General features: G+C 37.6%; 6 protein-coding genes across 13 annotated transcripts in view; 4 read left to right on the top strand and 2 right to left on the bottom strand.

Annotated features, from left to right (window-relative positions):
* LOC125801176 (zinc finger protein 420-like) overlaps nucleotides 1-5310 on the top strand; it is a 33789-nt gene extending 28479 nt beyond the window's left edge. Inside the window, exons 1-2 of one of the 2 annotated variants that reach the window (XM_049477462.1) lie at nucleotides 1467-1503; nucleotides 3174-5310. In XM_049477462.1, the coding sequence (XP_049333419.1) occupies nucleotides 3320-4795 (1476 nt within the window). In that variant the 5' untranslated portion in view covers nucleotides 1467-1503; nucleotides 3174-3319 and the 3' untranslated portion in view covers nucleotides 4796-5310. Of the gene's footprint in view, nucleotides 1-1466; nucleotides 1504-3173 lie in introns of those variants that run through there. The other variant, XM_049477463.1, reaches the window with a different exon arrangement.
* The window catches only part of LOC125801362 (zinc finger protein 239-like), a 196717-nt gene that overhangs the window by 29933 nt on the left and 141563 nt on the right, over nucleotides 1-25221 (top strand). The window contains exon 1 of one of the 3 annotated variants that reach the window (XM_049477969.1): nucleotides 9395-9469. The exons of the other annotated variants lie outside the window; for them this stretch is intronic. The gene's annotated coding sequence lies outside the window, so the exon portion shown is untranslated. Of the gene's footprint in view, nucleotides 1-9394; nucleotides 9470-25221 lie in introns of those variants that run through there. 3 annotated transcript variants of the gene reach the window in all.
* LOC125801241 (zinc finger protein 484-like) overlaps nucleotides 1-25221 on the top strand; it is a 356394-nt gene that overhangs the window by 201548 nt on the left and 129625 nt on the right. The window contains exons 1-2 of one of the 5 annotated variants that reach the window (XM_049477660.1): nucleotides 9373-9469; nucleotides 11311-11342. The exons of 3 other annotated variants lie outside the window; for them this stretch is intronic. The gene's annotated coding sequence lies outside the window, so the exon portion shown is untranslated. Of the gene's footprint in view, nucleotides 1-9372; nucleotides 9470-11310; nucleotides 11343-25221 lie in introns of those variants that run through there. One more of the 5 variants, XM_049477658.1, reaches the window with a different exon arrangement.
* The window catches only part of LOC125801208 (zinc finger protein 484-like), a 207810-nt gene that overhangs the window by 112005 nt on the left and 70584 nt on the right, over nucleotides 1-25221 (bottom strand). The gene's annotated exons all lie outside the window — the stretch shown is intronic.
* LOC125801340 (zinc finger protein 239-like) overlaps nucleotides 1-25221 on the top strand; it is a 130278-nt gene that overhangs the window by 66516 nt on the left and 38541 nt on the right. The gene's annotated exons all lie outside the window — the stretch shown is intronic.
* Nucleotides 1-25221, bottom strand: part of LOC125801394 (zinc finger protein 585A-like) — a 196469-nt gene that overhangs the window by 146164 nt on the left and 25084 nt on the right. The window lies entirely within an intron of this gene.

The raw sequence follows: 25221 nt of genomic DNA, 5'->3' as shown, positions 1-25221 counted from the left end.
CAACCTCGCTTACGTTCAAGTACACTTTACTCATGATTGGGTATTCACATATTCACAATCTCCTTTTAGAACTATATTTGTTACAGATGCATATAATATATTATATTTCTATGTCACATCAGCCACTTTCATAATCAATGTCACTGCACACTGCACTTTGCTCTGTTAATTATTTAATGAACATCAGCAACATCTACTGCACTGCTCTGTTTACAGATATGTAACTTACCTTGTATAGTACGTTTTTGTATAGCCTTATGTATATATATTTTTTCTTCTTCTTTTTCTCTATTCTTCTGTTTTAATTTATGTTTGAACCTGTTTCTTATTGTATTGTGTTGTTGCTGCTGGATGCCTAAATTTCCTTCGGGATAAATAAAGTATCTATCTATCTATCTATCTATCTATCTATCTATCTATCTATCTATCTATCTATCTAACTTGTTTTTACCATCCTATTAACAAATCAACTCTTAAACAAATCCTTCTTTATTTTACAATTAATTAGTTTAATTAGGTTATATTTGCATATAAAGTTTGAAATTGTTTTACCAGTGGGAAGTACCCTTCTATACAGAAATCAGGATGGTCCATTGTGATGTCATAGACTGATTTTACAGGGAGGAGCTGTGAATGACCTCAATTTATGAAAAGCTTTCAGAATACGTAAATAGTAAAACTTTAGACAAGGTGAGCAACAAACAAGATCTACTGCAGTTCGATCTCCTTTTCAAGAACCTGCAGGACATCAAAAAGGTAAATGTAAATAAAATGTAACCATAATATTTTAAATGAAATTTAGATTTTAAAAAAGTTTCTACTAAAATCAATGTCACAATCGGTGCTCTAACAACGGCACTGATCTTTCCGTAGTAATTACTAAGTGATATTTGTTTAAGTTGTACAGGAGCAATCAGAGAATCTCTATAGAGAAAAAAAACCCACTTCAGAATCTGCTCTGAATCTCAAGCCACTTGACAGAGTCTGGAATGTATAAAAATGTATAAACAATTATTTTTAGCAAAAAAATAAAAATTGTACTAATTTCCTCAGAACAACTATAACTGTTTCATGGATGCAGAGATAATTATTAAAGCTTATAACCTGCAGTTTTAATCGTTTTAAACATGTTCTGTGTGCAACTCCAGTAACAGTAGCAGTAATGCTAGTAAATCTACTGAATAAAAAACATTAGTTTTAGAAAATGGAAATATAGAGGTATGTTTTCTTTCCTATTTTAGTGAAATACTTTGTTCTACTTTGTAAAATTAAAGGAAAACTCCAGAGAAGTAGTTATACAGTGTTTTAAATGAGAGTTTTAGCTGTTTAGCTCCATTCAGCTCCATGCATTGAGGACTCCCTCGCGGGCTCCCTCTAGCGGTGGTGGGGTATACTGTGATATAGCGGGGGAGGGGGCGGGGCTCTACACAACCCGGATGACGCTGAGCTTCCGGGGTCTGTAGCTGGAGAGGAGGAAGAGAGGGATCAGCTGAACTACAGAAGGTACGGAGAAGTTTCTCTCTCTCTCTCTCTCTCTCTCTCTCTCTCCATCACGCTGTTCTACATTCACTCCTACACCCACATCAACACCACCTTCACCACCTTCAGCATGTGCAGCATTTACACCACCAGCACTGGATCTTCTCCTAGCTCTGCTCAGCAGTCTGCAGTAGGGGGTCGCGGAGCTGGGGATGGGGGGGGGGCTTTACAGATCATACACAGGATAACGGAACCTCACACTCCTGCCCCCCCCTCCCCCACATCACTAACACACACCTGAGATAAATCAGTTCTGTGGAAATTCCATTTTAAGTTTGTGTGATCAGTCTCTACACATTTCTTAGTTACACTAATTTAGTTTAGTTTAGTTTAGTTAATTTTCCTTTACTTAATCCGGTTCCACTGGTAAGTTGCTGGTAAGTCATGTGACTCTCCCGTCAAAATAAAAGTCCACTTGTAAAATATTAAATGTAAGAATGAAAGATTTAGTGATTATAGTGAGGAAAAGTTCAGGCAAGAAGAGGAATTTCACAAGTACCATTTATTAGCTTACTGATTTAACAGAAAACTTGCTATTTCACTGTAATAACAAACACAAATATTAGCAAATTACAACATCTTTAGCCCCGCTGTTTTTAAGAAATCCCAGTTAAACCATTACTGTGGAATACAGTCTCCAGCTGCTCTTTTGCTGATACTTTAATAATGATGATAATAATAATAATAACAAAAACATGAATTTGATAATAATAATAATAATAATAATAATAATAATAAGAATCACACTTTGAGCAACTTGACAAAAATACACAAACATTTATGTAAGAGGTTAAAAAGACTACAAAAATAATTGAAAAAGAACTACATCAAATAATATGAATTCTTACAAATTGTTATAATTGTGTTAACCTTTAGTAAACAAAAGAGACTCTTATGTTTTACACTCCTGTTGGAGGTTGGTTGATGTGTTGTAACAGTAAAAAGGTCATTATTTTGCTGTGATTTTATTTTGATTACTACATAAATTTATATTTATTACTACAATTCCCTGCACCAACAAGGCAACTGCATGGTTTTTTTTATTAATTATCCCTCCGCGCCCCCCGTAGCTCCAGAGGAACTTGAATGCAGCTCCGTGAAAAAGTGCTGTTTTAAGCAAATATAAGGATTTTTGAGAAAAATTACTGGCAAAATGAGGTCTTATATCAGTTCTAGTCACTCTTCTGTGCATTTTTAGCGGGTATTGAAGCATATTTTGCCTAATAATTAATTATTTCTGCCCCGGTCGGGTTATCGGATCTATCGGATTTCCAAAAAACACATCTTGAGCTCAGGAGCGCATATCACTGTTAGCCTAAAGCCAGTGTGGTGGAAAATAATGAACTGTTATCAGGAGTTGTTAAAATGAAAAAATCAGGTTTGTGAAGCATTGATTTGGATTAATGTATTTGGTTAATGTGTGGAAACTTTTATAAATTGGTTTAAAGGAAAAAGCTTTGGACATCATCTGTCGTGATCAATGTAGAATGAATCAAGCATCGGCAATGTGATTCGAACCTCAAAGCTTCAGATTAAAGGGTAACATCACTCACTTAGGATGACTTAGAATCTCTTTAGTTAATTGACCTGCTTTTATTTTAATATTCAATGGCATTTTTCTTTGTGTTTTCCAGAAATTAAAATATTTTCCTGAAATTCTTCACCAACAACCAGGATATTTAACTAAGATCAAAGTTAAACTGCTGAAAGAGGTAAAGCAGAAGCCTTCCTGAAGAATCTCCAGAACACGCAGAAATTGTTTGCTACATTTAAAAGACAAATGAAGCCAAGTCCCGACATGGAGAAACATCAGCACTCTGTCAAGAGTTTTACTAAACAGAGTGATCTCAAAATACACCAGCGCATTCACACAGGAGAGAAACCGTATTACTGCTCAGACTGTGGGAAGAGTTTTAATCAACAGAGTAATCTCAAAATACACCAGCGCATTCACACAGGAGAGAAACCGTATCACTGCTCAGACTGTGGGGGGAGTTTTAATCAACAGAGTCATCTCCAACGACACCAGCGCATTCACACAGGAGTGAAACCGTTTCACTGCTCAGACTGTGGGAAGAGTTTTAATCAACAGAGTACTCTCCAAATACACCAGCGCATTCACACAGGAGAGAAACCATATCACTGCTCAGACTGTGGGAAGATTTTTACTACCCAGAGTGCTCTCAAACAACACCAGCGCATTCACACAGGAGAGAAACCATATCACTGCTCAGACTGTGGGAAGATTTTTACTACCCAGAGTCATCTCCAACGACACCAGCGCATTCACACAGGAGTGAAACCATATTACTGCTCAGACTGTGGGAAGATTTTTAATCAACAGAGTAATCTCAAAAGTCACCAGCGCATTCACACAGGAGAGAAACCGTATCACTGCTCAGACTGTGGGAAGAGTTTTACTAAACAGAGTGATCTCAAAAAACACCAGCGCATTCACACAGGAGAGAAACCATATCACTGCTCAGACTGTAGGAAGAGTTTTACTACACAGAGTGCTCTCAAAAAACACCAGCGCATTCACACAGGAGAGAAACCATATCACTGCTCAGACTGTGGGAAGAGCTTTAATCGACTGGAGACTGTCAAACGGCATCAGCGCATTCACACAGGAGAGAAACCGCATCACTGCTCAGACTGTGGGAAGAGTTATACTACACAGAGTGCTCTCAAAATACACCAGCGCATTCACACAGGAGAGAAACCGCATCACTGCTCAGACTGTGGGAAGAGTTTTACTACACAGAGTGCTCTCAAAAAACACCAGCGCATTCACACAGGAGAGAAACCATATCACTGCTCAGACTGTGGGGGGAGTTTTAATCGACAGAGTACTCTCAAAAATCACCAGCGCATTCACACAGGAGAGAAACCGTATCACTGCTCAGACTGTGGGAAGAGTTTTACTACCCAGAGTGATCTCAAACAACATCAGCGCATTCACACAGGAGAGAAACCATATCACTGCTCAGACTGTAGGAAGAGCTTTAATCAACTGGAGACTGTCAAACGGCATCAGCGCATTCACACAGGAGAGAAACCGTATTACTGCTCAGACTGTGGGAAGAGTTTTAATCAACAGAGTAATCTCAAAAAACACCAGCGCATTCACACAGGAGAGAAACCTTATTACTGCTCAGACTGTGGGAAGAGCTTTAATCAACTGGAGACTGTCAAACGGCATCAGCGCATTCACACAGGAGAGAAAAATGTCCCAAATTTGTCCCATGGCAATTAAAAGCGCAAATCATAAATTCCACCAGAAACAAATATGAACTGTATTTAACAATGGATTTTACAGGTTCAGCAAAACTATTCTTATCCAGGGATGATGTGTATAGAATTCCATGTTATGTTTGTATGTCTTGTAAGTTTGAATATTCCAGGACATTCTTTGTGAGACAGAGCTCAGTTTTTAGGTTAGTTACTGTTGCGCAGTAAGGTTACAGGCTCATTCACTCCCTCTGCTGGTGTTCTTGTTTGTCTATGGTTCAGTCCAATTAAAAATCTGTTACTATAGAGGGATATAGAGGGATATTTGGTTGTGTTGTATTACTCAAGTTTTATACTCTCTTATCTTTTCCTTATTGAATATTAAATGTTGCTTATGTTTTTTTTAATCTCCAAAGTTACTAAGAATATCCAAATAATGTAGTTTCTTAATTGTTTTTATCCAGTACAAACTATTATCTTTGTATTACTTCACCTCTATATTTACCCATGTGTGTTTTAATAAACGGCTTTTATATTGCAGTTCTCCAGTCTCATTGTGTTTTCTCAACACATGTTTGACATGAAACCTATAGGCCTGAGATTGTCATATCCAGTTATATTAAGACTATGGTTTGTGTTTTTTTTCTCCTAAATCTCTTGTAATGTAGCTATGCATAACCAGTCATATTAAGACTATGCTTGAAGTGCAAACAGAGACAGAACATGTTTTAAGCACAGTACAGTCTTGTTGGTCACTCTGTTACCGTCTGTCACTCTGTTAAAAGTAGCAGAAGCATCTTCTATGCCAGGAGTATTTAATTAGAATTCAGAATGATCCAGTTATACAAAATTCCTCGCCTGTCTCTCTGTCGCACTCGGCGTGACTTTAGTTTTCGTCCGTTCTCGTTTTTCCGCCCATTCTCGCCCAGGCTCACTATCTCCTTATAAAGGCGTTTTTTCACGGCCATGTCCCAATTCAACAGCCGGAGCAGCGGGACCGCGACCCTGACAACACGGGTTCGATCCCGCGTGAGGAGCGGTGTGTTTATTTATTTTTTCCACGTCTGCACAGATCTGATTGACTGAAGAGAGTGGTTGGTGATATTACCTCACACGTGATTGGTCTGTGATTAACTGCGCCGCAAAGCGTGTATACAATTAAATCCTTCTCAATAGGTTTGGGTCCGGACCCGGACAGCGGTCCGCCCGTGACCTCTGTTCTATGCAAATTCCCCGAATTTTCCTCTTCTGCTCACTGCTCAACCACCAAACTCGCTGCTACTGTGTTGCCAGTTGCCAGTGTTGTATCTTAAAAAGTCCACACTAAACTGTGAGAGGTTTAAGCTTGACGAGAAATATCGTCACGTCTTAATCTCGTGAGATCTCGTGCCACGATACAGGATTTGCTATTTTACTGACCAAATGTATAAACAAAGCATTTCCTGCTTTACTGTCTATTGTTATTGTTAGCTAGCCTAGCTAAATGTACAAATGTAGCATTTGCTGTTTTAATGACTATTATTATTGTTTGCTAGCTAGCTAAATGTTCAAATATGCAGTTTGCTGATTTACTGAACATTATTATTGGTAGCAGGATGTTTTACTGACCATTATTATTGGTAGTTAGCCTAGCTAAATGTACAAACAAAGCAGTTTAACAGTGTTTTACGGCCGGTATTTATTTATTTTTTATTTCTTGCATATTTTTTTTCTTAAATGTAATTTGTATTCTCTTTCAAGCATTCATTCGGTATCTCAGTATGGGATACGCCACTCTCGCATATTCCTCATGTAGCCCCGGCTAATATATATATATATATATATATATATATATATATATATATATATATATATATATATATACCGTATTTTTCGGACTATAAGGCGTACCGTATTATAAGACGCACTATCAAAGAACGCCTATTTTCTGCTATTTTTCCATACATAGGGCGCATCGCATTATAAGGCGCGTTAAGTGACACTAGAAAGGGTGCCTATATCAAAGTGAACAGGGGTGGCGCCATGTTTCCCTTCCCCCACCGGGGGTGGTCGCTTGCCGGTGGAGCGTCTCAGAATATATAAATCTAGCTCTTTCAAAGTCAAACGAGTGCTGGATATTAATCTACACAGATTCCTCTCCTGAAAACTGTTTATTTGGGTGAGTAACGTGCTTCAGTTTATTTACAGTAAGCTTAGATTTCCAGATGTCCACTAAGGCTTGCTGCACCAGCGTTAGCATAGCTATCCGCTAGCACGCTAGCTAGTCACCTAAACTAGTAAAGTTAACCCAAACTTAAACGACAGCGTTACACTGAGTAATCCTGCGTGTTCTGGTAAGACAGTGAGATATTAGCTAGCGATTCGTCCCCCGTAGCTTGTTTTAACACTGTAAACAAGCAGATTACAGGCTGATAAAACTCACCTCTGAGAGAGTTAGCGCTTAGCATCTAGCTAATGCTAGCCAGGCAAAGCAGCACAGACTTACAGGCCGATAACTCACCTCTGAACGGTGAACGCTTAGCGATTAGCATCTAACTCTAATAATACTGCTCCAGCAGTATTAAAAGTGCTAAATTTAGAAAATACTGATCTCTGAACAGTGAAAAAGCTAGCTAGCTTAGCGGTTAGCATCTAGCTAATGCTATTGCTGCTCTGCACGGAGTGTGTGTTTACTGCTCCTTACACCTGACGGGTAAAATTTAGATAATACTGATCTCTGAACAGTGAATAAGCTAGCTAATGCTATTTGCTGCTCCAGCCTCGGAGCTGCACGGCTCTGGACTCTGTATAGCACTGAAACTCTGTATAACGCTGCACGGAGTGTGTGTTTACTGCTCCTTACAACCTGACGAGTAAAATTTAGATAATACTGATCTCAGTGAATAAGCTAGCTAGCTTAGCGGTTAGCATCTAGCTAATGCTATTGCTGCTCAGCCTCGGAGCTGCACGGCTCTGGACTCTGTATAGCACTGAAACTCTCTATAACGCTGCACGGAGTGTGTGTTTACTGCTCCTTACAACCTGACGAGTAAAATCCATACAAAAGGCGCACCGTATTATAAGACGCACTGTCAATTTTTGTGAAAATTAAAAGTTTTTAAGTGCGCCTTATAGTCCGAAAAATACGGTATATATATATATATATATATATATATATATATATATATATATATATATATATATATATATATATAGCACCTTTAGATTTTACAACTGTGAGATAAAACAGATAATACAAATAAAACTGACATAAACTACAAAGTGAAATATACAAGTTAGTGGAAAATTAACACTACATATACATATAATACAGAATAAGATACAGAAATAATTTTAACTATACATGCAGAAAAAAATATGTAATAAAGTAAAAAATAAAGTAAAGTAATGCTTAATCTTCCTTTGTTAATTTTGATTTATGTGGTAAATAATATGCGGAAGGAAGAAAAGCTTGCACATTTACTAACAATTCCCTACTTTACCACATGATGCCACTAATTCCCGCTCTCTCCGCACACTTTTGAAGGCATACGCATGCCTTAAACCTTGCTTAAATGTACGCTCGTTTTCACACCAAGTATTTCTTTATAAATCACAATTCTTGCGTGAGATGTTGCTTACGCACATTTCTGCCCTCTTTTTATGCGTACGCACTCTTTATAAATGAGGCCCCTGCTCTTTATGAGGCTTTGATTCAGCAGTAGATTCTCTCCTGTCAGATTCCTGTCAACATTAGCCTGTTAGCAGCTAACAGAGTTAGCAGTGAATTAGCTCTCTCTCTCTTATACTGTTTAATAAACTGAGAAAAGAACGAATAATTTATGGGTAAATTTATGAGATTAAACTAATTCAGATTTAATTAGTATAATTAAAGGCTGATTTTTGGTAAGTTAGGAAAAAGCTGAATTAGCTAGCTTCCTAGTGTTGGCTAAGCTAGCTACTGAATGTACCCAAAGTTTCTGAGGAGAAAGAGCATTTATTTTCTGTTTTCTGTGACCTAGAAAGGTTTTTAAACGGTTTGGAGGAACTAATTGCCACCATTCTAACAATTCTACAAATTACTATCTGTTTTAAGCTAATTTGCCTCAGTAAGAGTAAATTATCCTCAAATTTTACCTCAGTTTATTTAATTGTTAGCATTTAATAGCTAACAGATTTAACGTTTATTTACACAGTTCTTAAACTTAAATTTAGTTGTTTTTTTAAAACATTACTCACACCTTCACTGTTTCTTATAATTCATATATTCTTTTCTCTACAGTGTACAAATCAGTGAGTCTTGGTGAATGTTTCTGTTCTTATTATGCTAAATAGGGCCTGCAGAGATTTAATAGAAGAATCTGTTCTTTAGAACATAATGTTTTATATCATTATTAGAAGCACAAACACACCTGAGATTATTTATATTTATTTATATTTTACAATTACTGTTACAAAGAGCCAAGATTTGGCCCAAAGACTTCAGGAGCTAAATAGCTCCTCCACTGAGTCCCACCCACAGTGCCTGCAACCCTCATGCTTCCGCTTGTTTAGCCAATCAGAGCGATGCTGAGACTGAGGGGCCTCAGTTGGGGGCTTGCATACCACAGATAGAGAGGACTTCTGTAGAGGAACAGTGGAGATAGTGGACGGTGTGCAGCTTAGTAAAGTTTTGTGGGATTACCGAGGACATTTGATTCTTGTGTGCATTCAGATACCTGTAAGTACCTACACTGCTGTTTATTCATAAAGTGTAGATAACTATTACTTTCCTAGTTGTAGGTGTACTTTCAAGGAGTTACATGCTATGCTAACTGATCAGCTCTTTGTATAGCTCTGTATAGCTTCTAGCTGTTTCTGATCTGCCTATTATTATTACCAGATAACACCTCATAGAAGTGTGTATCTTTGTTTAGGTGTTAGTGTTGTAAATTGTAGTCAGTAATGTGTTTCAAGTAGTTCAAGTATCCCTTTTATATCTGTTGTTTCAGAATCACACACTCACACAGTCGGATTGCATTCATCTATTCTGTATATACCACAACTCCTCTGCTGCAGTAAATACTGTTTTCAGAGAACATCATCTCCAGCATTTTAATCAGATGCACCACAGTGGCTTCTACATGGTTTAATACCAGCTAGCTCTTCTTAACAATTACAATACGATTTTAAAATTGTCCTGTTGAAAATATTTATCATTGGTTTGTTTATTGTATCTATCAGAAGCAGACTGTATCTGCCCAATATCATTTATTTTACTCCAATGTTCAATACACAGAGTGCATTATTAATATAATGGCATGTTGAATCAGATTTTTCACAGTAATATATGTATACAGAAATAGAGGGTCAGGTGGACGGGTGCTTGTGTTACAGAGTGAACAGGGTGGATTTAACACAAAACTGCTTCACAAGACTCAGTGCTAGGTAGTGTAAATGAAGCATGAGGCTGGAGGATTAACACAACAGTTCAGATATAATAAAGAAGACATTGTTTAGCTGTTTAATGCGTCTGAATTTGTATTTAAGTGGTAAATTAAACGGTTTAGTAGATGCTTTGAACAGAACAGAAGTATTGGGAATAAATCAATAAGGATCATTATTCTGAATACGGTTTATATTTCATTTTATTTTATTTTTTTGGTCAAATGGTGAAAATGTTAGCTACAATAACTGCATTTTTAATGATAATAATTATAACACAAAAATTATATTTGTATAAAAGGACGGGACTTTTATTGTGATGTTAGTTCTATTGGTGTTGCCTGATTCAATTACCTGTTCTAGAAACGGAGCTGACCACGTTTAGTAGGCTCCGAGTTAAAGTTAGAAACTTATCTTCAGCCAAGTTCGTCTTAGTTCTTCCAATTCCCAGTGATTTAGGTTCGCATTGGTAAAGAAGTGTGGCACTTATGTGCTAAAGTAAATTTTGCCATGCTTTCAGTGGCTGAAAGAAATATATTTTTTCTTATAATGTTACTTTTATGAAAGAGTTATGTCTCCTGAATCAGAATACATTAATAAAGTCCCAGCGCAAAACTGTATTACCCAGCAACACTAGTTTTAGTACAGTCAAACCTCTGAAATCTACATATTTATACTATTCGCCTAGTATTAAACATGCTGGCATTGGCTAAAGAAATTTATTTTCTCCATATTGCTTCTTTAATTAAACAATAAATCATGTCGCTAGACATATCTGTATATGTTTAACAAAATATTTTAAATACTGGTAATATTTATAATAAATGTACATCAATTAACCATGCTTACAACAGTTACAAACATTGTAAAATGCCTAAACTTTTTAAATGACAAATGTTTAAATATTCTTTATTATTAAAATTCCTTAAACTATTGGCTCAGATCATAAGTAATTAACAGGATATACTTCATTTTTACTTCATAATGCCAAATATTTCTCAACCAAAATGTTAGTTTCTTCTATTCTGTTTCTTCTCAGTTTTTTCCATTCTTTAAGTGTATAAATTCCCTAAAATTCCATCGGGATAAATAAAATAAAGCATCTATCTATAATGCTTGTTACGGTGGGTGACCCAGGCAGGTAGACGAGGAGACGGACGCAAGTGCAGGTAAGAGCAAAACAAATAATAATTTATTAAATAAATAACAAAGATAAACAAAGAAACAAGTAAACACGTAACAAAGATAATAAACCAAAATAAACAAGGGGGACTAGAGAACATAAACAAACTAGAGAAAATAATAACGATAAACAAACAGGGAATATATACAAGGAGCTGAACTAGAAATAAACACAAAGCAGAGTATATACAGGGAGCTAGGGAACACGGAGCTAAACAAGAAACTAGAAAAAAACAAACAAGAAATAAACAGAGAAAAACACAGAGCAAGGACTAGGGCTATGAAACGCGGAGAAACACAGAGAGACAAAACAACAGAGGTTAGTGCAAAGACCGACCAGGAACAAGTGACAGAGGAGGGATATTTATAGTGACTTGAAACACACAAGAATTGGAAACACCTGGGGTAGGGGCGGAGCTACAAATGAGACTTGTGGTGGAAAATTACTGAGACAGGGGACACAGAGAAGCAGGGGTCACGTGGGAACAACACAACAGGCACAAGAACAGACAAAACAGGGCGAGGACCTGACAATGCTGGTTGTTTAGTTGTGTATTTTTTTTAAACAATGTCAAAGTGTGAAGTGACTTCTTATTCTTATTGTCACATTCACGTATTTATTGCATTGTATTATAATAATAATAATAATTTTAATAATAATCTGATTATTATTATTATTAATTATTAAGTATTATTGTTACTAAATATTATTAAGTATAATTATTATTAAGTATTATTATTAAGTATAATTATTATTACAGTGTTTTAACAGCTTTTATTAAACAGCATGGACAAAGATACTTTAATTTGCTAACATGTTTTATTCTGTGTATTAATACAGTACAATATGGAGTTTTCTGTTAAATTAGCAAGCTGTAGAATCTTGAGCTGTGATGTCATGTAGATGCATGAAATAAGTTTTCGCTGATACTGTTCTTTGTATATAAGAAAATCTATTACAGAAAAAATAATAATTAGTACTAAGAACAGCATCATCAACAAGCACCCAGGTTTGCTTGGAGAGAGTTGTTTTCTCAAATCTGATCTGTAGCTCTCTGGCTTGAATTGCTGAAGTCCAGCCTTTTATGTTTGAAAACACCTCACATCTGGAAACACTTAACGTACGCTCCTATAGCGCACATACATAAGTAAGTCTGACTCAATGTATGGGAGGGGAAAGAAGTGTTCCCCTTTCTAATGTGTTTAAGTTAGAGCCTAACTCCATCTGTTCCCTGTGGTCCAGAGGCCATTCTGTGTGGAAAATATATAGAATAATAGTGAATAACCCTGCTTAATGGTAAATAACCCAGCTTGCAAATATGTATGCTCAAATATACGTCAATATAATCTTTGGAGTTTTAAAGATGTTAAGAAGGTGTGCAAAGCGATTCCTTTAGCATTGATTCAGTTCATCAAACAAGTCATTTTATATTCAAAGGTGACTGTTTCGATGCCCACATTAAAAGTGAACGACTGTAATTTAGTAGACTAAGTGTAATAATAAGACTATCAATGATGATTTGAAACAGAAGATTTACTATGAATATAATGGAGCTTCTTTCAAGAAACTTCCTAATAATAAGAATATAAATATGACTTTTGCTTATTCCAAATTTGTAAACTGGCCCATATCTCCTAAAGTGAAGGAGACCCATTTCAAAATTATAAATATGATTTATCCTGTAGCCCTGTTTCTTGAAAAAATATTCAAATTTGATGTTGAATTATGTACTTTTTGTAAGTCAGTAAATGAATCTCTGGAGCATTTGGTTTTTTCATGTCAATATTCACACACTTTTTGGATGGACATCAGAAATTGGATTAATATCAAACTTAATATTCCTTCTTTTGAGGTAGAGGACATTTTGTTTTATTTGAAAAACTTAAGTTCAGCTTTCTCTGATGCCATAAATATAATTTTACTTTTAGCAAAATTCCACATTTCCCCCGTTTCGTTAATGAATTTAAGTCATGTTATTCTTCATTAAGTAAATTAAGAAAATGGAAAACTGCTAGTATCATCTCACACCAGATCTCTAGTAAGCTTTTGTCTAAGATTATCATTTTATTACGTTGCTCCTCTAGTCTGTATGTTTGTGTATGCTCCCCCTAGCTTCTAAATTGTAGCTGTGATCCTCTACAAGAATTTGTACTATTGTATATTGTTGTGTTTTGTATGTTGCTAAAAACAAAAAATCGGCGCTGTGAGATCGCTGATCAAGCTTAACTTCCGTTTTCTGAATTCTAGATAGACTGATAGATGTTTAAACTAATTATAATTCGAAAAAAATCTGTTTAATGTATAAGCCTATGGTGTTTTTATTTATTTTTACATATACCAAGTCTGTAAACTACTTCACATTTCACATTTCTGTAATCTAGATAGACTGGGAGATAAATTACAAACAAAATACAAACATCAACCAGAAAATAATTTGTAATTAATAACAATTGATAATTATTAATAATTGTCTTTGTTCTGGAGCAGTTGATTTATAAACTGTGCGTTTTACACTGTCAATTTAGTATTAACAGGTGTATAAGACATTTTAGAAATTTTATTAGTTTAGCATTATAGCAAAGCTATTTGGGTTATACCCATCTTATGGGGGGTGGTCTTTGACCAGTTGTAGTATTTCTCAAGCTAACAATTTTTTTTTTTTTCTTAAAATACACAGCACATTATTATAAATAACAGCTGTCTGCGCCTGGTTTTGCTAGACCTGAAATTCTGCATGGTACATTTTATCAGTGTCATGGTGAGCACAGAATGCAGACACGTGCAGATTAGGGCTGGACCCGAATATTCGGGTATTCGGATATTCGTTCGTTGAGTAGGTATTCGGTTTTTAATTTTGGTATTCGGATATTCGTTTATTTTCTCCTTTCCAGAGTTCCACCTCACTCTAACCACTTCTGTTCTCGCGGGTCCCGTCAGAATATCTTGCGCGCGGGACAGAACTGAACTGTTATTGGCTGGAGCGGGAGTTTAATCCAGACGATGCGGGAGCAAATTAATAAATAGTTAAGAAAACTGTAATAATTGTAAAAAAAAAAAAAAAACCTAAAGAAAACTCTCAACGCGCAGGAAGGACCGACACACACACGCACACACCGATGGTGTTTGGACTGGGGTAAGGAACGGGACCGCACTATTCAGCGCTGTTGTTTTAATAAATATATAAGTAAATTTGAAGCATTAAATGTAGTTTATTTAATTTATATTAGGAACGTGGGGCGGGAGCGGCAGAAATGTGTATGTGGCGGGCGGGCGCGGGATTAAAAGAAGCAATTTTTTTGCGGAGCGGTAACGAGACAGAAACGCGGGAGCGTGGAAGAGTGGGTTTAAAAATCAGTCTCGCGCAGACCTCTATTATACATGATAAAAAAAATGCAGGCTCTTCGAAACTGATTTATATAATAAAACGTAAGGGGTAATGTGGCAACAGTAGGGGCTAAATCGGTTACAAAAACCTGGCCTACAAAAATTATGTCTGAACGAATTTCCTCTTATCTAATATAATTTAAAATGGTTTAAAAATATAAAATAATTTCTAAGCAAACGAAATATTTAATATTGAGCTTATAGCCCAAGTGCAAAAATACAAAATCAGTAATACGGCTATGCCCTGCACAATCCTTAAACCGAAATAGACCAAGTACAATAACGTCATTAACAATGACTTTCCTCTACTCTAATATAATTTAACATGGTTTAAAAATATAAAATAATTTCTAAACAAACGAAATATTTAATATTGAGCTTATAGCCCAAGTGCAAAAATACAAAATCAGTAATATGCCCTGCACAATCCTTTAACCGAAATAGACAGTTTACAACGACTGTCCTCTAATATAATTAACAATGTTTAAGAATATAAAATACTTCCTGAACAAACGTTTTTTTTGTTTGTTTTTTTTAAGCAAATAGCCTAAGTGTGAAAACACAAACAGCAATTTACTGGGCTGGCTTGTGCAGCGGAGAAACCGTGCAGCAGCAGCCTCCTAGCCTGCTTACGCAGCGGATAAGCCGCGGTCTGGGGCAGCAGAAATTCCGGGATGAAAACACAAAGAAATCTGGGCTAAAAACACAGAAAAAATATGGGGTGAAAACACAAAAATCCGGGATAAAAACACCAAAAATCCGGGGTGAATATGTCTCGTCGGTCAGAGCAAATTGAACATTTTTCAGTGGATTAAAGGGGCCGTGATTTGCTTTTTTTTTTTTTTTTAACCTCTTTTTTTAAAAACGAATATTCGAATATTCGCTTCGAATCAGTGCCGAATATCCGGAGCTCAAAAAACGCTATTCGGGCCAGCCCTAGTGCAGATACTGATGAAAACGTGTTTATTATAAAATAAACAGATGTAAGACGTAGTCAATACAGAAAAATGGGTAATCACCAATAACCAGAGCAATGAAGACAAAACCATACCATAAACGAGAGATAGTCCAGAGTTCATACACGAGAGATCCAATGTCAGAGGTAATCCAAGAGGCAGTAGTGAAAACACAGTCCAGGTAATACACAAGCAATCCAATATCAGAGGCAAAGGCAATACCGTATTTTTCAGACACACATATGGGCAGCCCACATCGGGCCATTGGGGATTTGCACGTCGGTGCGGTATCGGCCCCACGCCATCGGCCCCATACGGGCAGCCCAAATCGGACCAATGGGTATTTGCACATCGGTGCGGTATCAGCCCCACATCATCGGCCCCATATGGGCAGCCCACTTAGGGCCAACGGAGATTTGCTCATCGGGACGGCACCAGCACCATGGCGTCGGCCCATTTCAGGCAGCCCACATTGGGCCAATGGAGATTTGCTCATCAGTATAGCGTTGGCCCCACGGCGTGGGCCCTTTTCAGGCAGCCCACATTTGGCCAGCGAAGATATACTCCTCTATGCAAAATCAACACCAAAGCATTGGCCCATTGGGCCAACAGAGATTTGCAGAGCTCTAACACTAACACACACACACACACACCCACCCACACACACACACACACACACACATGCCCTCAGTGGAAAACCAATTGTGGCCCCAAACTGTGCAATATTGAACAGAGAACACTTTTCAAGAAAGAAAATTTAAAGCTGTGCTATTGGCACTTTGACATTTTTTGCAACTGGCAGGAAAACAATCATATAAATAACACAATTTAAAGTGTATAGTAAATTAATACATTTATTACAAAGTATCATGTATGAAATATAAACAACACACAACAGTATTTAAGTAAAGTAAATCCCAAATTTATATTTTAGCATGTAGATAAACATGTACTGCATAAATATCTCCATTTGCAAAAACAGTATTTATAATAAACGGTATGATATAAATATCAAACATAATACAAAATAACAAAGAATTATACAACTTAAAAAAAGATAAATAAATAAATAATAATAATATATATAATATATATATACACATCAATAAAAACAGCAAATCATATTCTTGAATAAATACTTAAATGCACTAGACTGATGTAGTAGATGAATAATAAACTGATACTATTATTGCTACTGGAACAAAGCCTCTGGGGTGGGTTTCCCAAAAAGGAACAACCTTAGCGAATAACGAACGAACTAACGAATGACGTGAGTAAAGAACGAGCCAGTCCTGCGAGTGTTTCCCAAAGAGCTTCACAACGTGAAAATTAACAAAGGAGGTTAAAGAACGTCTTTGTTGACTCCTCCCCGAAACAGCGCGCTCAATCGATCCACACATATCGATTATTATGCAGTATTTATTCAGTATTACACCCTAAAAATGTAAAAAAGTGTTGTAATCATCAATATGATACATATTTTGAAATTTAAATTACAAAAGGATGTACTATGGCATTAATAAAATACTCCTACAGATACATATGACTAAATAAATAAGTCATGTGTTTATATATAAATGTTTAATAAACATTAAACTTAAAACTATTATTGTTAATATATTATATTAATAGATATTGTACAAATATTATTAATAGTAATATTGATAATAATATTAATTTATTATTATTATTATTATTAATAGTATAAAAATAACATAATAATACATATACGTATGTTCCGGTGTGTAAATATATATATACACTGCTCAAAAAAATAAAGGGAACACACAAATAACACATCCTAGATCTGAATGAATGAAATATTCTCATTGAATACTCTGTTCTGTACAAAGCTGAATGTGCTGACAACAAAATCACACAAAAATCATCAATGGAAATGAAATTTATTAACCAATGGAGGCCTGGATTTGGAGCCACACACAAAATTAAAGTGAAAAAACACACTACAGGCTGATCCAACTTTAATGTAATGTCCTTAAAACAAGTCAAAATGAGGCTCAGTATTGTGTGTGGCCTCCACGTGCCTGTATGACCTCCCTACAACGCCTGGGCATGCTCCTGATGAGGTGGCGGATGGTACGGTGGCCGAGAAAGCCCAGCGCAGTGCAAATTGAAAAGCGCTGCAAAAGCACAAAACACATCCATCAAAATTACAACACAGGCGCAGCAAATAGAAAAACGCGCTGCAAAAAGAAAAACGCGCTGCAAATAGAACCACAACACAACGGAAGTGAGTCACAACACAACGGAATTTTCCCGGGGGACCTTAAAAGATGCTGTACCAGCTGTATACAAAGGACAATAAGTGGCAAACAAGCTTCTGAAAAGTAAGTTATGTTTATTAAAAGTTCTGCTTCACAAAACGCCTTGTTTGCCACTTATTGTCCTTTGTACACATAGTGAAGTCCGAGACGTTACTGAAGACGCAGCTTAGCTGGTACAGTATCTTTTAAGGTCCCCCGGGAAAATTCCGTTGTGTTGTGACTCACTTCCGTTGTGTTGTGGTTCTATTTGCAGCGCGTTTTTCTATTTGCAGCGCGTTTTTCTAGTTGCAGCGCGTTTTTCTATTTGCTGCGCCTGTGTTGTAATTTTGATGGATGTGTTTTGTGCTTTTGCAGCGCTTTTCAATTTGCACTGCGTTGGGCTTTCTCGGCCACCGTAGGATGGTCTCCTGAGGGATCTCCTCCCAGACCTGGACTAAAGCATCCGCCAACTCCTGGACAGTCTGTGGTGCAACGTGACGTTGGTGGATGGAGCGAGACATGATGTCCCAGATGTGCTCAATCGGATTCAGGTCTGGGGAACGGGCGGGCCAGTCCATAGCTTCAATGCCTTCATCTTGCAGGAACTGCTGACACACTCCAGCCACATGAGGTCTAGCATTGTCCTGCATTAGGAGGAACCCAGGGCCAACCGCACCAGCATATGGTCTCACAGGGGGTCTGAGGATCTCATCTCGGTACCTAATGGCAGTCAGGCTACCTCTGGTGAGCACATGGAGGACTGTGCGGCCCTCCAAAGAAATGCCACCCTACACCATTACTGACCCACTGCCAAACCGGTCATGCTGAAGGATGTTGCAGGCAGCAGACCGCTCTCCACGGCGTCTCCAGACTCTGTCACGTCTGTCATGTGCTCAGTGTGAACCTGCTTTCATCTGTGAGGAGCACAAGGCGCCAGTGGCGAATTTGCCAATCCTGGTGTTCTCTGGCAAATGCCAAGCGTCCTGCACGGTGTTGGGCTGTGAGCACAACCCCCATCTGTGGACGTCGGGCCCTCATACCATCCTCATGGAGTCGGTTTCTAACCGTTTGTGCAGACACATGCACATTTGTGGCCTGCTGGAGGTCATTTTGCAGGGCTCTGGCAGTGCTCCTCCTGTTCCTTCTTGCACAAAGGCGGAGGTAGCGGTCCTGCTGCTGGGTTGTTGCCCTCCTACGGCCTCCTCCACGTCTCCTGGTGTACTGGCCTGTCTCCTGGTAGCGCCTCCAGCCTCTAGACACTACGCTGACAGATACAGCAAACCTTCTTGCCACAGCTCGCATTGATGTGCCATCCTGGATGAGCTGCACTACCTGAGCCACTTGTGTGGGTTGTAGAGTCCGTCTCATGCTACCACGAGTGTGAAAGCACCACCAACATTCAAAACTGACCAAAACATCAGCCAGACAGCATAGGTTCTGAGAAGTGGTCTGTGGTCCCCACCTGCAGAACCACTGCTTTATTGAGTGTGTCTTGCTAATTGCCAATAATTTCCACCTGTTGTCTATTCCATTTGCACAACAGCAGGTGAAATTGATTGTCAATCAGTGTTGCTTCCTAAGTGGACAATTTAATTTCACAGAAGTTTGATTTACTTGGAGTCTTATTGTGTTATTTGAGTGTTCCCTTTATTTTTTTGAGCAGTGTATATATATATATACACACACACACACACACTGTAAAGCTCCAGCTCATCCTAAATCACCATCTCAGTTGGGTGTAGGTCAGGGGATTTTGAAGGCCATGCACCTCTTTGTTAACTAGATAATACCATATGCGTCAATAAATTGTTTTCATAGTTTTAATATTAATCGACAATGTAAAAAAAAAAAAAAAAGAGACGCGTCAACTTTTGACTGGTATTTATATATTTGTGAGCTGACACACCCCAGAGTTTGCCCAGATGAACGGCCACAATGTTGATTAGAAGCACCTAAATAAAGAATAATATTAAATATTACCTGCACATTCACCGATACCCTTTACAATACGTGTAGGTGTGAGTAAAGACACTGCAGGCGTCCCGTGCTCCGGACCTACAGTACCAGGAATTATCCCAATAGCATGGAAATATATTGTATTGTGCTGTAATTCCCGGGCTGGTGGGAAGTGTATATAAGTGTGTGTATGCCACATAACAGCCTGATTACAGAATCCACGGACTTGGTGACTTTGCAGCTTTGCTTAGACCGTGAGCATCATCTACAGGAATATGGATTTTTAATAAATTATGGGTTTGATTAGTCAATTCCAGTATGCCCAGTTAGACTACACAGAGAAAGTTGGCATTATAATATAATATAATATAATATAATATAATATAATATAACTCACTCACTTACTCACTCATCGTCAACCGCTTTATCCGTTAAGGGTCGTGGGGGGTGGCTGGAGTCTATACCAGCCGGCATCGGGGGGAAGGCAGTATACACCCTGGACAGGCCGCCAATCCATCGCAGGGCAGACAGACACACAGACACATCTACTCACACACTCAAAACTAAGGGGCAATTTTTATCCGACATCCAATTAGCCTGAACTTTGGACTGTGGGAGGAAACCGGAGCACCCGCAGACACGGGAAATAATATAATATAATATAATATAATATAATAATATTAATTATTATAATAATAATTATATATATAATATAATTGATTATAATTAATAGTAACATAATATAATTGCTTTAACCAGGGAAATTATAATTTTTCTCCCTCAAAATTGGCGGTCCCTGGTGTTTAAGGTGCTGAACTGCAAGTAGAGATCCCCTAAAGAAGCTCTTAAGAATAACGACTGGGTGAGGGCACTCGTTAATCTGCGAGCGAGTTTACGTAGTACTTTAGTTACGCACGGGTTTGGGAAACACTCTTTAATTAATGATCAATCTTAAGTACGAGTTAACGAAGTTCTTAGCGTTACGAAGCTTTCAGGAAACCCACCCCTGATCTCTATTATTAATTTTATTCCTCTTGCTTGTAGACTTGGAACCAAAATGTCATCCCAATCAAACCAGTAAAAAAAAAATTCTAATTGAATATAACATTAGTTTTTGCATTAAGGTTTTTATCTCACAGCAATAATAATGAAGGAGAAAATAGATGTACTTTACATAAATAGAACAGATATAGTTAATCATAATATCAAAAAGGAATATTTTTCATGCATTAATATAGCATAGATCATAAATTAACTATTTTTTTGAAGAGACTGCATGAGACGATGCTTCCGTCCACCTGAACGGTCCCGTGCATTCCAAAGCCAAACCTTTGCAACCTGCTCGATCTCTGCATCCTTTGGTGGTGGCATGATTGATCTTCTCACGGCCTCTTAAAATGATAATATAGAGATATGAGAATGCAGTCAGGTAAATACTACATCTGTTAGTGTCTTTTCATGTACAATGCTTAATTTTAGAGAAATTTGCAGACTGTATTTGATTACAGTGATTCTTATATAGTGATAGTTATTTGAATTTGAATTTCTTCAGGCTATTCATGGTGAAACATAAATAGCCTTTACAGTCACTGTGTGTGACTGGTAGTTACATTCTATAAACATGTGAGGTGGCCGATATCAGGATATCAGGTTCACAAAAATACCAAAACTTTTTAAAATGATATCTTTCCCTTAGCTTAACTGGCTATCTTTGCATTAGCTTAACTGAATATCTTTCCCTTAGCTTAACTGGCTAGCTTTCCATTAGCTTAACTGGCTATCTTTCCCTTAGCTTAACTGGCTAGCTTTCCATTAGCTTAACTGGCTATATTTCCGTTAGCTTAGTTGGATATCTTTCCCTTAGCTTAGCTGGCTATATTTCCGTTAGCTTAGCTGGCTAGCTTTCCCTTAGCTTAACTGGCTATCTTTCCCTTAGCTTAACTGGCTATCTTTCCCTTAGCTTAACTGGCTATCTTTCCCTTAGCTTAACTGGCTATCTTTCCCTTAGCTTAACTGGCTATCTTTCCCTTAGCTTAACTGGCTATCTTTCCCTTAGCTTAACTGGCTATCTTTCCCTTAGCTTAACTGGCTAGCTTTCCCTTAGCTTAACTGGCTATCTTTCCCTTAGCTTAACTGGCTAGCTTTCCCTTAGCTTAACTGGCTATCTTTCCCTTAGCTTAACTGGCTATATTTCCGTTAGCTTAAGTGGCTATCTTTCCCTTAGCTTAACTGGATATCTTTCCCTTAGCTTAGCTGGATATCTTTCCCTTAGCTTAAGTGGCTATCTTTCCCTTAGCTTAACTGGCTATCTTTCCCTTAGCTTAACTGGCTATCTTTCCCTTAGCTTAACTGGCTATCTTTCCCTTAGCTTAAGTGGATATCTTTCCATTTTCCATTTCCCTTAATATTTCCCTTAGCAAGCCATTGTTCCCTTAGCTGGTTATTGTTGACATACTTGGATATAAAGTTAACTTACTTAACAGCAGTCTTTCTCCAAGAGCTGAGATAAGGTGCCAACTTGGGAGCCCCTTGTGTTATTTAAATGTGAGGTAAATTCTCATTCTAACTTAGCACAATGCTAACTTTTTTAGCACAATGCTAACTTCAACATAGCTACCCTTATAATGCTACAATAACCTGAGAGTGGTAACTGCATTAGCACCACATTAGCGTATCTTAGCAAAAAATAGAAAAGAGTATAGTAGAACAGAAATTATAACTTACCTTTCAGTCACTTTGACAGACCAAAGTCACTCACTGACTTTGCCTTTAAGCTTGATCGTTGCTCTGTGGTAAAGGCACGTGCAGGGAGGGGGGAGGGGGGTGGATTCGTTGGTTACATGATCCTCACAATTAAATATCACATGCAAAAATAAAAAAATATGTAACTTTTATAACCTTGCTGGCTTACACAAAGTGTATAGTCAAGCACAAAAACATTTATAATTTAATATTTTTATTTATTTATTATCAGCACTACCAATAATAAAGGTGATATTATGAATCAGCACCATGGAGCAAATTCGTAGCTATCCAAAATATTAAATAAAAATATTTTTATAAATAAAAATGTATAGCTATACAGTATATGTCTTGAAAAATATGAGATGTTACTATGTGTGTGTGTGTGTGTGTGTGTGTGTGTGTGTGTGTCCCTCCACACCACAGTGTCCCTGCATGAGATTTGTGTGCACATGCCAAAGTGCAGGTTGCCGACATATAACCCATACCGGGTATGAAATGGTGCAGACTGAATTTGGGCTGACCCACACTGGCTCTGCATGGGAATTGTGTGGGCATGCCAGAGTGTGGGTTGCCCACATATATCCCACACTGGCCCTTCAGGGTGTGAAATGGTGCAGGCTGAATGTGGGCTGACCCACAGTGGGCCTGCCTGGGATTTGTGTGGGCGCATCAAAGTGTTGGCTGTCCAAATAATTCCCACACTGGGCCTACAGGGGCATTAATGCACTGGACCAGTTTAGGCTAGCCCACAGCGGCCTTTTATAGGATTTGAGTGGGCCAGCCAATGAACAGGCTGCCCACAGAAAACCCATGTTGGGCCTGTTTGGAATTTTAATGGGCTAGCCCCTGCCCACAGTGCCCGCACTTAGCCCACGAAGGGCCGATGTGTAGCTTTTTGCTGGGTAATAATGCACTCCATATATGCAGGATTAAAGTAAAATAAATTATACTGGACATATACATATATAAAATGTCTCTAGAAGATATATAATAGGAAATGAAAACAGTGTGAATTTTTAAGTACTACCCTGAATGTGATAATTAGGGGTGGGTGATATGGCTCCATATTTCAGGGTAATATAAATCATGATATTCAAAAATATTGGCAACATTATTTCTTACGATATTTATGGCATACTGCCTTATTAAAACAGATTAATGTCATTTCTGGAGCTGTGATTGTATGCAGATAAATTATCCCATAAATGGTCCTACACCTGAATAAAAAAAGTAATATTATCTAATTTCTAGAACATAAAAACAGGAAGGGGTAGGTCGAGACTCTTCATCAAGCATATACATTTAATACAGGCTTTTTCTGCTTCCGGTCACTGAAATTATTGTATTGAAAAACTAAATATTTGATTATAAAAGGTGAGGGGTAGAGATATACTGCAAGTCAGAAAATTACAAAGATATTTATAAGATAAAATGAGATACACTTTGTTAGAGCAGTATGACATATTTACAGCTAGTGCTGGACGATATGGCCAAAATTTATATCACGATACATTCCTTAATTTCGGTCGATACAATATAATTTCGATATCGATATAAATATTTGGAAGGCCTCAGAAAAACTGTTAGGAATCCCTGCAATGGAAATCTGTACCTATTACTGTCTTTAAAGCCTCCTCTCATAAAAAACTGTATAATACTTTAAAAATTAAAAAATGGTCAGAATGAATTAATGCTCACCTTTATTTGCATGTAGCAATATAAAAACATGACATCTCTGTCAAACACAAACTAATAACCTATTTACCTTTTACCAATATAAATAACTTTACATTACAACAGAGGCAGAGCTTCTTATCCTTTTGTAAACATATTTAACAGATCAAAACAAAAGTGCCTCATCCAGGATAAAGAATGCAGAAAGCCTTCATTTATATAAAAGGAACACGATATCACCGTCAAATAAACAAACCTATATCAACTATAAATAACTTAGATACAACATAAACTACATAAGTGCTTCAGCCAGAATAAGGAAGATATTGTGTGTAGTGAAACTGCTTGAGGTGGTGGAACAGATTAGATGCATTACCGTTGCTAGTCAACTCCACTTTCCGGCACAATTGGGAGCAAGCTGAAGTTTATCAGACCTTTGAAAGCCAAACCACTGAATTAGACCTGCCTCCCTCAACTATCTCTCCTGTTTAATCACTTGTGGAAGCATCAGGTGTGCTCATTCTGCATCTACAATCTAAAATTCTGCATCAGGGCCGAGCCTAATCGAGGAACTCGGTTCGGCCGCACTGCGCTCCGCTCGGCTTCATAGCGGGAGGTTCTAGGTGTGGACCGGAGCGCAGCCGAGCTTCAAGTTTTAGTAGTATGGATTATAGTGTAAAGTGTGATACTACTAAAGTAGTAGTATAACACTGTATTCAGTGCTCAGGAGAGAAGCAGTGTTTCTGCTACATACATTTTGCAGCTGCAGCCTGCTGACAGTCAAGATACAACTACATATTAAAATGTCTGTGAATTTATAATGGGATAAAAGTACTGAAGTCTTTATTGTAGTATGAAGGTGTCCCAGTATTTTTCTCCATATAGT

The sequence above is a fragment of the Astyanax mexicanus genome, chromosome 4 (genome assembly GCF_023375975.1).
Source record: "Astyanax mexicanus isolate ESR-SI-001 chromosome 4, AstMex3_surface, whole genome shotgun sequence".
Lineage (NCBI taxonomy): Eukaryota > Metazoa > Chordata > Actinopteri > Characiformes > Acestrorhamphidae > Astyanax > Astyanax mexicanus.
Note: the sequence above shows the minus strand (reverse complement) of the source record. Positions and strands in the feature narration are given on the sequence as shown.